General features: G+C 44.5%; 1 protein-coding gene across 5 annotated transcripts in view; it reads right to left on the minus strand.

Annotated features, from left to right (window-relative positions):
- The window catches only part of SCRN1 (secernin 1), a 71,363-nt gene that overhangs the window by 8,579 nt on the left and 45,894 nt on the right, over positions 1-16,890 (minus strand). For all 5 annotated transcript variants that reach the window (XM_017956820.3, XM_009203169.4, XM_017956819.3 and 2 more), the window contains 3 exons: positions 15,104-15,306; positions 11,816-12,010; positions 7,996-8,161 (listed from right to left, as the gene is read on the minus strand). In XM_017956820.3, coding sequence (XP_017812309.1) covers positions 7,996-8,161; positions 11,816-12,010; positions 15,104-15,306 — 564 coding nt within the window. The remainder of the gene's footprint in view (positions 1-7,995; positions 8,162-11,815; positions 12,011-15,103; positions 15,307-16,890) is intronic.

A 16,890-nucleotide genomic window follows, 5' to 3' on the forward strand; every position in this document is an offset into this window, starting at 1 on the left:
GCCCATCCTCCAATCCACTGGGAAGCACAAGGCATGCCAGGCTGCGCCCACCTGCTCAAAGTCAAGCCCTGCCAAGAACCTTCCCTCCCCAGCCATCATCAAAAGAAGTCCCCCCTAAAGACACAGGGGAACTATCCTTGCACAGAAGGAACACACACTTCCACTTCCTACAGCCCTTGAAAATAAATGATTGCTCCACCCCTCCACTGAGTGTTGAATGAATGGCTGTTGAATATGAAAAAGGAATTATTGCAAAACCTAAAACTGTTTAAACCAATTTTGACTACATGAAATTGAATTCTCTAATTGGTGAGTCAGTTGATTCTGCAAAAGGGCTGCAGATGGAGCGCTCACTGAAAGAGGGCAATGGAGCAGTGGGGAGGAGGAGGGCCAGGAGAGAGCACGCCTAGTCATCCACAACCAGCTGCCTCCAGGCTACCTCTGGGCTCTGACAGCAGGACTGCCTCACAATAGGCAGGCATCCTACCCTTCAGGACCAGACAGCACTAGGGGTTTCCTGGGAAGTCAGTGCATGTCACACCAGCAGCATCAGCCTCCTTGGCTGGCACAGAGACCCTTCAGTGGTGGACAGGCCCGCGGCTCCCGCCCAGCAGCCCAGTCAGCTTGGTTCTCATCTTCTCAGCTCCAGGGCCCTGCGCTGGGCAGAACTGGGCAGAGCCAAGACTCCCACCTGGGCTGGTAGGCTTCACAGTGGGGCTGGTGCAGGCTCAACACCTGGCAGCCAAGGGAACTGCGACCACGCCCTCCAGCGGAGCCCACTGAGCAGGCACCATGCAATGCTACTTCATTCAATCCCCATGCCACTCCAAAGCCCACTCCAAACCCAATGGGAGCGGTATCTTTATCAGGAAACCTGCCATTTCACCCCTAAAACCTCAGTGCTTCCCTTACTGCGCATCTCAGGTCTCTTCTGACACAGAACCCCTTGGGAAAGCCATGCCAAGAAGTGAGGGAAGGGAACAGCCTGGCAGCACCGCTGGGCGGAGCCACCTCCCGCAGGGCAGGGCAGGTAACTGGGCTGGGACTTGGAAGGGGGGTGTGAGTCCCCGCTCTGCCTCCGACCCACTGTGGGCCCATGGTTTTCCCTCTGTGGCTCTCGTCTGACTACAGTGATCTCAACAGTCCCTCCCAACTTCAACTAGTTTATTTCTATTTCTGTCATGAAGCTTGTAAACTGGTGATGCCAGCTTCAGTAAGCTCATGCTGACCACAGTCACGGTCTTCTGTATCCAATAGAGGATAAATGCCTAGTAAAAACTCAGAATGCCCTATGTGATGTCACCTTAAACCCACCCCAAGCTCACTGGAATGGAGAAGTTAATCAATGAGGGTGTCTGGTGGCTTTTCTAAGAGAAGAGATACCATAAGTTTGTCCCTCTCATCTAGCCATTTTAGTTTAAAAAGAATACATAATAAATATGAGGAGGTTCCCAAAATATTCTAAAGCAGCCAAAGCTCTCCAAAGATTTTTTCAAAGTTTAGTATATTCAACTAATAAAAAATATAAAGCCTAAATGTATTGAGGTGGTTAAAAGCTTGAGATTGAATAAATAAATAAGGATATCTAAAAAATAATAACTACATGAAATATTAACAAAAATTATTGCTGATAATAATTGCAATATTAATATTTGTTTAAACCAGGATGTGGAAATTATCTATAATTCAGGTTTTATCATTTGTGTCTATGTACCCAGAAAAGGGGAACGGGGGTAACTCAGTGGTTCCCAAACGTTTTGATTTCTTGGCAATCTTTACAGAAAAACACACTTAGAATTCCAAATAGGTAAGGAGATACTCTGACATTTTCCCACAGGTGAGCCACAGATGGTAGCTTCTTAAATGCTACTTGAATTAATAAAAGCCCGTTAACAGATACACCCACTGTCTCTACCACGTACAATTAGCAGATACACCCAACCGTGCCCAGCCCACCTGACCAGGATGAGGCCCACTTCATCACACGCATGGGATGCCCCCGAGTGTCCCGCGGACGGCTTGGATGCGGAACACAACTGAAAAGGCTCCAGAAGGCTGATTCCGCCTCTGTCCTCAGGGCTGACTCTCAGACCGACCTTTGGAAAAGTCACCAAACCCTGGGTTGGGAATTTGCCCCAGTCACTCAGCCTTCTGTGGTGTGGTGTGACAGGAATACAAGCTGATGGGCCCAAAAGGACAGAGTGCTTCCAATGGCGAGGCGTAGCCCAGCAACCAGTTCATGAGGAGGTTCAGAGCTGGCTGAGCTACTTTAAAGGGACCTTGTGAGGTGCAGTTAAACTAATGAGACCACGAGCAACACTAAAGGAAGCCTCCCTTCAGCCTTCAGCTCTCACGAAGACGAATCTAAGGGCTGAGGCACACAGTCCCATGACACGATGCACAGCGTGGCCTTGCAAGCTCCGTTGCAGAGATCTGCAGAATTTTAGCCTTGAGTGACAATGTGAGGCACAGCCAAGAAACATACTCCACTGGACACACCGTTCCCTCATCTGTCCCTTTTTCCCTCTAAAGCCTTGTGAGGGAGGCAGCATGCCAATGCAAAAAAACTATTTTCCAATCATTTGTTTTCTCATTTTGGAAGAACAGCAATATTATCATGAAAATCTCTAACATTTTATAGCACAGCATAATTCTCAAAGCATCTGCATTCAATTCTCATGGTACTCTTATTCATTCATTCATTCATTCAGCAAATATGTGTTGAGTCCTGGCGGAGTACCAGATGCTGTTCTAGGTACTAGGGATACAGCAGTGAACAAAGAAGGGCAAACATTTCTGTCCCATTTTACATATGAGATGACTGAGGCTCACAGAAGCTAAGTGCTTTGTCCAAAATCACATTCCTACTAAGTGGCAGATCTAGAAGTAAATTCAGATCTAAATGCAAGGTCAGTTTTCCCCACTACCTCTCACTCTTATATTCTTCTGTTAGTTTTTCCATACACCTTGCACTACTGCAGAAAAATAAAATACTTCTTGTGCTTTAGAATTTATAATTTAATATCAGTGGCTAGCCAACAGTGTTGTCCTCAAACATGGCTCTGCTCTTACTGAAGATGCAGAAATTCTCTAAACAACAAACAGGCTGATCCTGTGACCTGGAGTTCCTGGCAAATCTACCGAGGAGAGTTAGCACAGAAAGAACAACACATAAACCCCTGTTCAGAGGAAGCTGCCTACATTTGAACCAATCTCAAATAAACCTGCAATACCAAGTTTCTCTCAAAAACGCAGGTGCCCCTCAGAGTGGTTCATCTATGTTTATTCCAGCTTCACTGTGAGAGACTTTAATCATAGAGTCAAAGTCACACCTGGGTCCCATAAACATACACACTTTCTATGTGCCCACAAAAATTAAAATAAACCAAAAAAAAAAAAAAACGTTTAAAGTCACACCTGGCTGAAAGCAGAACTAATCCATGAAGGGAGTTTCCATTTTAAAGGGAAAGAGAACCAGTACTTTTGAAGCACTGAACAGCCTTAAGGATGGTGGGCTGGATTCAGAGGCTCTGGGAAGTTTCGAAAAGTCAGACGTGTAGGACAGAGAGAGGAGACGACTGGTGTTGGAAGAATTCAGAATGGAATTGGAGGGGTAGCCACCACGTAGCCTAGGGCCTTCAGCTCTGTGTCTATCTGTGCAGGCTGTGCCCCACGTGGCTCCAAAGGCTGCATCAGTCATGCTGACCAAGGCTCATAATGTTTGCTCCAGTAATAAAAAGCTGTTTCTGACATTTGAATTATCTAGATGGTAATGTCTTGGCCATTTTAACTTCTCAATTTAACTTCTCAAGATTAGTACAGTGGCCCAGCACTTTGGGAGGCAGAGGCAGGTGGATCACCTGAGGTCAGGACTTCGAGACCAGCCTGGCCAACATGGTGAAACCCCATCTCTACTAAAAATAAAAAATTAGCCGGGTGTGGTAGTGGGTGCCTATAGTCCCAGCTACTCAGGAGGCTGAAGCAGGAGAATTGTTTGAACCCAGGAGGCGGAGGTTGCAGTGAGCCAAGATCGCGCCACTGCACTCCAGCCTAGGTAACAGAGTGAGACTCCATCTCAAAAAAGAGAAAAAAAGATGAGTACACTGAGAGGAGAAGAGGAAGAAACAAAGAAAACGCAAACATAAGTAAGGAGGTGGGGTGGAGGGGAATGTCCTGGCATCTCTCCAGCACCCTGCCACTAGTTAAAGTGGCTCAGACACGCTATTTTCTTAGAACTTCTACGTTCTCCCCGCCTTCTGGTTTACCCATCCTGTATCTTGAGTATTTATTTTATTTTATTTTTGAGACAGAGTCTCACTTTGTCACCCAGGCTGGAGTGCAGTGGCTCAATCTCAGCTCACTGCACCATTTGCCTCCCAGGTTCAAGTGATTCTCCTGCCTCAGCCTCCAGAGTAGCTGGGATTACAGGCGCGCGCCACCACGCCTGGCTAATTTTTGTATTTTTTTTTTTAGTAGAGACAGGGTTTTGCCATGTTGGCCAGGCTGGTCTGGAATTCCTGACCTCAAGCGATCCACCCACCTTAGCCTCCCAAAGTGCTGGGATTACAGGCGTGAGCGGCCACACCTGGCCTGTATTTTGAGTATTTATTTGTGTATTTTCCTGCATGTGGGGGCCTCTCAGTGGTGTACTGGTCTAACAACTACATCTCTGAAAAAATTAGCTCAGATTTATGGCATTTGCCAATTTCTGTAGTGTAAATACCCCCACTGTGGCCCATTTCAAGGGGCCAATGACATCACCACATGTGGAGTTGGGAAGAGAGGCTCTCTTCACAATCAGCTCTCCGTGGTTCCAGCACACTGTAAGACTCCGAATTTCACACTGTCTCACAATGCTAAGGTACTTCTCTACTCCTCCCCCCTCCAATTCTTCACATCAATGAAGCCTTAACAAGTGCTGGCTTCCTAGGAAATGGTTTCCAAAGGTCAGAACCAGTACACTAAAGCCAATCGGTGTCACTCTTTGAATGACTGTGGCACACACTGACTCCGCACAGTGTTGATGTGATGGAATTTGCCTTCTCAATATTATTAAGTGAAGAACTTCTGCATCTCCCTCAAGCATTCAAACTCTGCCTTCAGCATCTCCTTCCACCTCTCAACCTTACATAGTACCTAGCACATAGTAGGAGGGAGGGAAGGAGGGAGGGAGGGGAGGGGAAAAGAGGATGTGAGCGCAAATCATTTCAAGGAAAAGATCTATAATTAATACAGTGAGAAAAGGACAGAGAAGTGTCCAGGCAGGCAGACAACAGGAAGATCATGTTTTTTGGTTTTAACATTAACTGGGAAGGGTAAAGACTAAAGTGTGGTTCTTTTCCAAGTCCGCTACTATGAAGCGATTTCTAACATTTTTAGCATTAACAGAAGCCAAAATCTCCCTAATTTTCTTGCCTAAAAATCTAAGAAAAGGTAATTATGTTTCTTGCTGACAAAACACAGTAAGTCGAGCATGCTCAATTACAGAGAAACACTGAAATGTTGAATAGAAAGAATAACAACGTATGACAGTTCTACAGTCACGGTAGGAAATGCAGCTCTTTTACCATGGAAGATAATAATGAATGTCTTCCAGAAGGGTCTTAATCTTCTATAACACAAGGTCTTTGAAATTAATTTAACCATGAATAATTTTCTTTTAAAAGCACTTAAAATTTTTTCATTTTAACTATCAGAAGGCTATTGCCCAGCCATTGTTACAACTGGATTAGGCTGTGTCCTTCAGCCTAGGAAGTAGAGTTCCTTTACATCAGTATCCTGGGCTCACAAGGCCCTGTCTCCTGAGCACAGTTAGAGCCAGTATCTGAGACATCAGGAACAACAGGAGTTGGTTCAGCTCAACCCACTCTTTGAAAGGCTCCTGTTCCCTAAAAAGCCATGCCCAAATACTTTCGCAGAGCATTCCAGACACCTGAAAATAGAACTCCAAATATCTGTATGTACCCCTGTCACCCAGCAGGGTCCTCACAAGGGGCTATTGAGCCACTAGCATTAGGGGAGCAAACTAGGTCACAGTTCAGGAGGAGGGAGGCCCAGACACAAGGGGAAGACGGAGCCCCAAATCCGCTGGGCCAAAAAGTGGGTAGAAGGTACAGCCATGGAGCCCAAGGATTCAGAACTAGGAGACAAAATCAAGAGAATAGCAACTGGACTCACACAGGAGGAGCCTCCTGAGAGGCTGCCAGGAGCAGCGTCGAGCAGTTGAGGCTCACTGACAAAGGCTGACAGGGGTGCCACGGGAGGGTGCTGGGTTTGTTTCACAGAGGGGCTGGGGGTAGAGGAGCAATGGGCACCTAGTGACCAGCACCATCTCTGGGAGGACGCACGGCTCTAGCCCGTGGTCATGTGGTTTCATGCCTCTCTGCCTTTGCACGTGCCGTCCTCTCCACCCAGACTGCTCTTCCTGCTTTTTACCTAACGAACCCCTACTCTTCCCACAACGCCCAGTGCTCAAGAGCTCCGTCCTCTGTGAAGCTTTCCCCTTCATCATCTCATTTGTGCCACCATTTTCCTTGTACACACTTCATCCATGGTATACAACAAACATAATATTTGGTACACAGTAGGTGCTTAGCGTTTGTTGAATGAATGAGTGAATGAAAAACTAAGAACAGCTAATACTGAGTTCCCCAGTCAGGTCTGGTTAGAAAGATCTATTGACGTTGGCAGTAGTTTAAAAATGAGGCCAAAGAGTCACAAGAGGCGCTTCACTTTTCCCCTGAGGCATCTAAGAATCAGTCCCTAGCAAGATGCAATCATTGTCTTATATTCCTGAAACAGTAAAAGGAGAATAAATATTTTCAGCTGCAAAACGAATGAAATGTAATACCAGCAAATACCCTGGAAGCAGATTCAAAGGTTTAACAAGCTGACTTTCAGACAGTGATAATGACGATCAGCCAATGGAACACCCAAAAAACCACCAGAGAACCTACTGGAATAGGCAGCCTTCTAGAGCCTTCCAGGCTGAGGATCCAGACTTACCTGACAGATTCCTAGGTCCACCTCAAAGATTCTCATACAGTAGGTTTCAGTCAAGGAACCTGTATTTTTTGAAAACTCCTCCAAGTGATTCTAGCAATGAACAGATCTAGAAACCACTGGACAGCTGGTTCTAAGCTACTGATGACGTGATTCCTGATATACATGACAGAATGTTCCTGGGGAGAGGTGCTGCTGTCTGCCTGGGAGATCAGAGATTGTCTTCATAAATAATCGTAAAATCTACTGTGTATTGACTTGGATTATCTCATTTAATCCTCCCAACAAGCATGTAAAGGTAGGAGCTGGTATTATCCCCATTGTACAAATACAGAAACTGAAGCTTAGAGAGGTGAAATAACTTATTCAGCTACTATGGGGCAGAGGTTGGATTCAAAATCCTGGCAGGCCATTCTAGAGGCTGCGTTCTTTATCCCCGTGTAATGCTGCCTTTTTGCTGAAGTACAAGGGCAGAAAGCAACCCCCTAAACCACAATGTCTTAAAGAGGGGCCAGTACACGTGAAGTTACTTCCATCTGTATTGCCTCTGAACTGTTTTATTCTCTAACTCACAAGAACTGGTTGTTCTGATAAATCATGAGCATTCCCACATCTCTCTGTCTCACTGTGTTTTGTTCATTTCTGTATCCCTCATGTACCACACAATGCTTAGCCCATGATATACACTCAGTAAATATTTGATATTAGGTTGGTGCAAAAGTAATGGTAAGGACCACAATTACTTTTGCACCAACCTAATAAATTTAAAAGAACTACTAGATTCCCTGACTGTCATAAATACTACATGACTAAAACCAAGGAATTCACTTAATCAAACCCCTTGGTGCTACACTGCCCACAATGAGGCTGACTGAAAAATGTGACTTTGTTATCCAAGGGGAGGACATGGTCAGGCACTTACTACGCACTTGCTGAATGAGCTTTCAAGGGAAGCAGTCATGTTCTCCCTATGTGACCAGGCCTCGGACAAACCTGGAAGGATCGGGGGTCCCAGTGAAGTAGTGAATGCACGGAGCGCTTCTATTCTGCGGCAGGACAGACACTCCACTGGCTGTGGTGAGGAAAGACTCGGAGTCTATGCACACTCCACTGGCTTTGTCCCGTAAGGTGTTCATCATAGTCTGTACTGTGATGCTTTCTGCAAAAACACGAAAGACAGACAAATGGAAAGAGCAGATACAACACAAAACTGTGGCGGGCCACTAACTAAAATCCATTCACTCTGTTCTCTTTTTAGTAATAAAAACTCTGAAATTATATCTGGGACTGTAATTACCAAACTACAGAGTCTATTTCCCCACTTCCCTTGTGACTATATGTGGCCATGTGATAAATGTTGATCAATAGGAGGCAAGCAGAAACAATGTGTGCAATTCCTCATCACACCTAAAAACAAGGTATGTTTGCCTTTTGTTTGTATTTTCTCCCTTCCTGCCAACTAGGAGATGCAAACAAGTGGACCACAAATGGAATTCCTGTGTTGAGTCACAGTAACCAGCCATGGCCTGGTCATATATACCTGAACTGTAAAATGGGAGAGAAATAACCTACTATTTTCTTTAAGCCACGTTAATGTGGGGTGTCTTTGTTACAGCATTTAGCTGTACCTCAATCAGTACAATAACTCAATAGACATCCACAAGAAAGTATGCACAATCTACTAGGCACAGTCCACCAAGCTCGCTCCCATAAACTCTTGCTGGTCAGAGTCAATACTCTATTTGGAGAATGTCCTCTCTGCAGTGGGAAATATACGCACAGAGAGGCATTTAGAATATTCAGAGCCATTAGGACTGTTGGCTGTGACCACAGATAAACAGATAAACAAATCCTTGATTACATGAGATCCCATTTCTACAACTTCCCCTGGGTTATAATTTGTTAAAACACTATTTCAGTCTGTGTTCACCATGATGGAACTGAAGCATCACATGGAGAGAAGGTTTGTTGGCACATTCACATCCTCTTTATAAATCTCTACTTACATGTCATACCTAGAAATATTAACAACAAATCCTTGATTGCTTCAACTGTCCAGTGTTCAGATTTCCTCATTGTCTTATAAATGAGCCTATTGATTTGAATTGGAATCAATCAGAATTGGAAACGTCTGCCTCTTGTTTTTTCCCCTTGCATCTTTTTTTTTTGAGACGGAGTCTGGCTCTGTCCCCCCAGCTGGAGTGCAATGGTGCAATCTCGGCTCACCGCAACCTCCACCTCCCAGGTTCAAGTGATTCGCCCACCTCAGCCTCCCCAGTAGCTGGGACTATAGGCATGCACCACCACGCCTGGCTAATTTTTGTATTTTTTTGGTAGAGATGAGGTTTCACCATGTTGGCCAGGCTGCTCTTGAACTCCTGGCCTCAAGTGATCCACCCTCCATGGGCCTCCCAAAGTGCTTGGATTGCAGGCATGAGCCACTGCACCCACTCAGCTTGCATCTTAGTTGTCAGAGTCATCTTTCCTGTAGCTGCGCACAGTGTAAGCTTTGCAGATGGCATCCTCATGGCATTATTTGTTGGGAACAGGCCCCCTGAAATCTAGCCATAAACTGGCCCCAAAACTGGCCATAAACAAAATCTCTGTAGCACTGTGACATGTTTGTGATGGCCATGGCGCCCACGCTGCAAGGTTGTGGGTTTACGGGAATCAGGGCAAGGAACACCTGGGCCACCCTGGGCGGAAAACCGCTTAAAGGTGTTCTTAAACCACAAGCAATAGCACGAGCGATCTGTGCCTTAAGGACATGCTCCTGCTGCAGATAACTAGCCGGACCCATCCCTTTATTTCAGCCCATCCCTTTGTTTCCCGTAAGGAATACTTTTAGTTAATCTAATACTTTTAGTTTATCTATAATCTATAGAAACAATGCTTATCACTGGCTTGCTGTCAATAAATTCATGGGTAAATCTCTGTTCAAAGCTCTGAAGGCTGTGAGACTCCTGATTTCCCACTCCACACTTCTATATTTCTGTGTGTGTGTGTCTTTAATTCTTCTGGCGCCATTGGGTTAGGCTCTCCCCGACCGAGCTGGTCTTGGCAATTATTATATTAAATAGCGTATTTGTTCCTCTATCCTCTGTATTTCCTGTAAATTAGTAGCTAGACCTAAAGGCTTTATCAGATTTACAGCTGATGTTTTGGCAACATTATTTAATATCTTTCATCCAGCTAGATTTTTTAAATTAAAACAATTTTGATTTTTTTAAAGCTCCCATTTAAAAGTGAATATTTTCTTACCTTCCTACCCAGAATATATTACATAAGTACTATAGCAAAAGTCCTAAAAGTGTTCTAGATTAAGAGCCAGGAAACATTTTCCTTCCTTTTGTTTTTTTTTTTAAAGAGACAGGGTCTCACTCTGTCACCCAGGCTGGAGTGAGGTGGTGCAATCACAGCCCGCTGCAGCCTTGAACCCCGGGGCTTAAAAAATCTTCCCACCGCAGCCCCCTGAGGAGCCGGAACTATAGACACGCATCATCATGTCTGGCTAATTTTGTTCATTTCTTTGGAGAGATGAGGTCTTGCTGAGTTACCCAGGTTGGTCTCAAACTGAACTCCTAGCCTCAAGTGATCCTCTGCCTCAGCCTCCCAAAGTACTGTTATTATAAGCATGCACCTGGCCTGACAGTAAATATTTCAGGTTTATGGGCCATACAATTTCTGTTGAAACTTTCCTGTTGCACCTGCTCAACTCTGCCATTATAGTGACAAAGCCGCCCCAAACAATATATAAATAAATGGGTGTGGCTACAGTCCAATAAAGTTTTATTTTCCAAACAGGCAGCTGCCAACAGGTCATAGTTTGCTGACCCCTGTTCTAAATGATCCAAAACTTTGGCTTATAAAATACATGCATCACCAACAAATATAGAATGACTGTTGCGGGTTTTTTGGAAGGATTTCCGCATAGGCACAAAAGAAAGAAGCTATCTAGTCACCATACATATACCTAAATATGGATTCTGATTAAGTTAATAACTAGGGGCTGGGTGTGGTGGCTTAGGCCTGTAATCTCAGCGCTTTGGGAGGCCAAGGCGGGCAAATCCCTGGAGCCCAGGAGTGTCAGACCAGCTTGGGCAACAACATGAGACCCTGTCTCTACAAAAAAAAAAAAATTAGCCAGAAATGGTGGCACATGCTTGTAGTCCCAGCTACTGGGATGGCAGCAGGGGTGCAGCTGAGGGAGGATCACGTGAGTTCAGGAGGTGGAGGCTGCAGTGAGTCGAGATTGTGCCAACACACTTGAGCTTAGGCAACAGAGTGACACCCTGTCTCAATAAATAAATAAATAAATAAATAAATAAATAAATAAATAAAGTTAGTAACTAGTTGGCAGATGGAGTGGCAACAATTCAACTCATCAAGTGTCCATGGAACAAAAAACTATACAGGGGGCCCTTAGATGAGTAAGAGACAACACCTCTGCCCTTAAGACCCAGCAGGCTAGTGCAGCAGGGGAAGATGAGTCAAATATATAACTCATCATAGTGATGTAAGAGGATGGCTGCAATAAGTACTACAAAAGGCAACACAATGACATCAGAGATTAAAGGAGAACAACATGGGTAGGAGCAAGAAACCTCCAGGGATGAGGAAGCACCATGTAAAAATAAATACAAGTTGTTTTCTTGCCTGCACATCAGGGACTTTTAGCACAAGCTGGTCTTTACATACAAGGGCTATTCTGTATTCCTCTTTGTTCACCCTTCTAAGCTCAGACAAGTTCTCAGAAACAGCTGCAAGAGAAAGGGTTATGAGAAGGAGAATTGTGAGGGAGAGACTAACTCACCTTCTTGTTTTTCTAAGCTGTCTTTGCCAGCACCGCAGTCTAGATGATCCTCAACTGGAGAAAAGACTTCGGAAAAATTGAACTCGCCCTCTCCTGTCCACCAACCTTGGCTCTGAGCGTAACTCCTGAGTTCCGGATGCTCTGCATCCATCTTAGTGGTGAGCGAAAGCCGATTGCAAATGCACCTCACTCCCTCTGCAGAGAGTGCAAAGCCCCATTAGTTAAAAATATACTTATAAAGACTTAATCAAGAAATGGAAATTTATAGGGAATCCTTTCCCTGAAACACTGACTTTAACCACAGGGAGGAATCCGTTTAATTTTTGAAGAGAGAAGCAGACAATCATTGAGCCTCTTTCTAGGAGACCTCCTAAAAGGTCTGACCAGTCTTGACTGGGCATTATCACATTTTAAATGAGCAACAGTCACTTTACCCATCTTAAAAGCATAATCAAGAGGAAATATGTAAGGCTCTTCATTTTGGCTAAATAAGCCCCAAGCATTCATTAGTTACACACAAAAAAAGGGACAGGTGCTTTGAAAGAGGTACTGAGCTAACAAGACTTGGCCATCCATAAGAGTGTCCTCTATAATAGAGAGGCTGTTCCTCTACAGCAATGCTCTATCGCATCTATAGAAAGCCCCCTCCCTGAAAAAACACTTTACATCCCCACTCCTTGCCCAAATATATATGGTTTTTTTTAAAAAAAATACAAATCAAATACTTTATTCAACTTTTTTTTCAGGTCTCAACATTTAGAAAACCACATGGCAATGATAACGAATCTTTTTAAAATAACTGAATATATTCATGAATATATGTATGTCTGGGTACATGTGCGTGCGCACGTGTGTGTGTGTGAGATAAAGTGTGTGTGTGCGTGTGTGTATGTGTTTGAAAAATCTATGGGAAATTTTTTCTTATAAAAATAGAATTGTGACTAAATAAGTCTAGAATCACAAATGCCTGCATTCTGAGTATATTCCACTTTGATGAATGAGGGCTTAGACCAGAAACTCTCCTACCAGCTGGCCGGCTTGCTATGTCTTCTTCGAAGCCTGAGCTGCAAATGCACACAGGACAACTCAGCCTTCCAGCTTCAAGATGCTGTCTAGGGCACAAACACTAGGAAGTTATCAGCGCTAGCTTAAAAGGGCCATTCCTGTTTGCTGCTTCCAGGGAGCATGCTGATTTTCCAAATTCTTGGAGAATGAAGTGAGATAAAGAACCTAAACTACAAGCTACAGGAAAGCCATCACTGCCTGAAAACCAGTTCTTAGAGGCAGGATCAGTGCTGGACTAAGTTCTTACAGTATGTTTTGCTTCACTGATTTACACTTCCAAAATAAGCATTCCTGGCTGGTGGGCATTGGTCCTTTGTCATTTATCTTTTCAGAGAGGACCATACAAGTACAATTATAAACAATTAAAAATAAAAATCAGTTTTGGCCTAAACAAGTAATTTTGACATCATTCATACTAAGCTATTAAAAAAATACTCTTGAAAGTGACTCTACAGATATTAGTTTCCCAGTGGGCAGATTTATAGCAGGCATTTGCTTTCAAGAATGTTAGCCTTTGGGAGACAGAGTGCATTAAATCTTACTGCAATCCATCACACCGCTGCTGGGATCAGACGACATGAAGTCAATGAGTCCAAGAAATGGCTGGGGTTCTTCTTTATTTAAATATTTAGTTAACTAACGGCAGAATTCATTGTGTGTAATTTTTAAAGCTACATTGTGAAGAGACGCTCGGCTTTTGAAATGTAGTCATAGATCAAAAAGTGTTAGGTTCAACTTAAAAGCAATATGACTGCTTTGAAGCATGGATTACTAGCACTCTTGATGGAACCATTCAATAGTAAGACTTCATTTCAGGAGGGATTTTTATCAAGGAGTTTTAAGTTCCTGCATTGCAGGAGAGTTGGAGACCTGGTGAGCTGCACTGGCTGCCTTAGTTCTAGAAATACTTTAAGAGCTGGGCGAGTAGGTACACACCCTGGTGGGTGGGTACATGCTGGGCATATGAGGTGGAGAAACTCTCCATGATTGCTGACGGACACCACTAGCCCATTCTGCACCCTTGTGAGATAGAAAGAGGCCACCCCCACCTCCAGACAGACACAGCCTTCATACAGCTTGGCCAGGAAGCCACAGTCTAGATTCACTGCCTCACTGGGGCAATTTTGTATAGAGTACAATGTACCCATCATCCAGAGAAGCCCTGAACACTGAACTAACTTTGTGCACAGAAAACAGGCTTGATTCCCATCTACTGTGATAGATCTTCTGCTTCTAACTCGGGTCAAATTTGGTTCAATTCACCCCTAAGATAGGGATGGCACACAAGTTTCATCCCCAACATCATTTTGGATTACTTGGAAGAGACTTCCTGGTAAATTTAGTTAAGAAAAATACATAGGCCAAGAATAGGTTCAACGAAAGAAGAGTGTTGTAACCTACTCCTCCACCACCAGCATAGGAGGGAAGAATGGCAGTGCACACGCCATGTGGTCACCACCCAGTCCCAAGGAGCTGCTCGGGTCAATTCCCTCTTAGGACTACTTAGTCCTCTTGGAAGCCCTTTAACCCATTCTGGGATCTCATCCTGTCCAGAAAATGAGGATGCTGAGGTGGGGATACAAAACTACCGCTCCCACCCCTAACACTTCCTTCCCCAGGGCTGTGTTAGAAGCAAGATGCTGCAAGGGCCGCAGAGCAGCAATTTTACAGGCACTAAATCCTTCTGGGTGGACCATCTAATCCTCTGCTCTTCTAGAAACACTGTCTCACTGTGAGAGAGATGAACTTCACTCACAGAGAAATCCCAGAGCAGCACACACCGGTCCTCACACAGATCTAAACTCCTATTTTAGAGAACCATGGCAAGCACAAAGATCTACAGGGTTGGGGGTGACAAGGGGTTACTGTTCAGGGAAGGGACTTGTTGGCCTATTACACAAGAAGAGTCACCATTCTCTTGGCCAATTAATAGAGTAATAGTTTAAGTCATGGAATTCCTGGTAGTCAAAAGCAGGCTCTTCCCAGAAAGCAAACAGAAAATACGAAATGTTAGAAGACTGCTTCACTCCAGGTTCAGGAGACTCCAGGTTCTCTTCTTGGAGGTACCCAGAAATGAGAGGCATGCCAAAGCATGACAGTCTCACACAGAGAGGACCCGCAACAGCACATCTTTCCTCCAGGTCTGACACTGTACGTGCAGGCCACCCCCATCTCTGTGGCCTTCCCTGTCCTCAGAACTCTCCACCATCCACACCTGCTCACCTGTGACTTTCTCGGCAGCCCAGTACTTCCCTACGGTCTCGAGCACCCAGGCTTCATCACGATCCACAATCAGATATGCACTTTGGAAGCTGTGGCAGGAGTTTGCATCTTCATAGTAATTCCCACCTTGTCCGTGTTCTTCCAATAAGGAGACAATGACATCTAAGGCTTCTTTAGCTGTTTCCCCTCTTTCTAAACCAAGCCTGCAGGAAGGAAACCAGAACTATACTTCAGTCATTTCATACCACAGGATTGTTACTAGAGTAACCAAAGACTGGGCAAGGCCGAGTTATGAAGCATGCCAACATGTGTAAACATGCTAAGTCTGCAGAACAATAAGCAAACTGATTAACTGCACTGTATCTCAGAATACACTTCTCACATATTTGCTTTAAAAACCAAATGGGATAGCCAGGCGCAGTGGTTCATGCCTATAATCCTAGCAGTTTGGGAGTGGCAGGAGGATTGCTTGAGCTCAGGAGTTCAAGATCAGCCTGGGTAAATATAGTGAGACCTCTTCCTCAAAAAATTTTTTTAATTAGCCAGGCATGCATGGGACACACCTTGGCAGTCTCTCAGCCACTTGGAAGGCTGAGGTGGTACTGAGCTTGGCTGCCAGGCTCGAGGGTAGCTGCAGTGAGCCATGATCATGCCACCACACTCTAGTCTGGGCATCAGAGTGAGACCCTGTCTCAAAAAAAAAAAAAAAGAAAGAAAGAAAGAAAGAAAGAATAAATCATAGGGGTGTTTTCTGTCTTTCGCCATTTCCCTTCCATTGACAGACAAATCAAACCTGAAAGGCCTTCCTGGGCACCTGCCTGTCTTCCCCTCTTCTGACTGTGTCTCCCACAGAGCTGGCCGGCTCAGCTCTAGCCCTTACACAACCACCTCTCTGTGGCATGTACTCCCTCCTGACTCTAACCTGGGCAAAAGGAAATCAAGGCCAAGTCCGGCCTTGATCTCTATTATTCTACACCAGGGATTTTGCTTACTTATTAAAAGTGTTCAAATGCCAGACATTATCCTGTGTCCAGAGAGGACATTGTCCTCTGTCTCTGTCTCAGAGACCTTACTAGGAATGGGCAACTGGTTGAGACATAATCAGTCTTTTCTACATATATCTCCTCCTACCTATCAGCCTACGTCTATTGGTATGGCTTACAGCTTCAGTCATCAAAAGAATATGTATTCCCTTTGAAGTGAGACATCCATCTCCCTCCAGCCTTTCCAATTAATAAACCCTTTAAAGAGGGCACTGATATGGTTTGGCTGTGTCCCCACCCAAATCTCAACTTGAATTATATCTCCCAGATTTCTCACTTATTGTGGGAGGGACCCAAAAGGAATTGGGGGGCCGGTCTTTCCCATGCTATTCTCGTGATAGTGAATAAGTCTCACAAGATCTGATGGGTTTATCAGGGGTTCCCGCTTTTGCTTCTTCCTCATTTTCTCTTGCACAGTACTTCCCTCTGTGTGACCTTGGGCAGGTTATATATTTTGAACTTCAGTCTTATGTCATCTATAAAATGAATGCCCACATCATTTAGTTGCTATAAGAGTAGGTTTATGAGATAACATCCATGAAAATATGCAGTGCTAGTGCCTGTGAGCAGGAAAGTGATCAGTAAATTTCTGGAGGTAGAACACTGTGGCAGAGAAACATGACTCAGAGATAAATGGACGCAGCTTCTAGTTCTGGCTCTGCTACTCACTGGCATTATGATCTTCAGTAATGTGACCTTTCCAAACCTTGATTTTTCTCATCTGCAGATTGAAAACAATACCAC

Source organism: Papio anubis, chromosome 4 (genome assembly GCF_008728515.1).
Source record: "Papio anubis isolate 15944 chromosome 4, Panubis1.0, whole genome shotgun sequence".
NCBI classification, from domain to species: domain Eukaryota; kingdom Metazoa; phylum Chordata; class Mammalia; order Primates; family Cercopithecidae; genus Papio; species Papio anubis.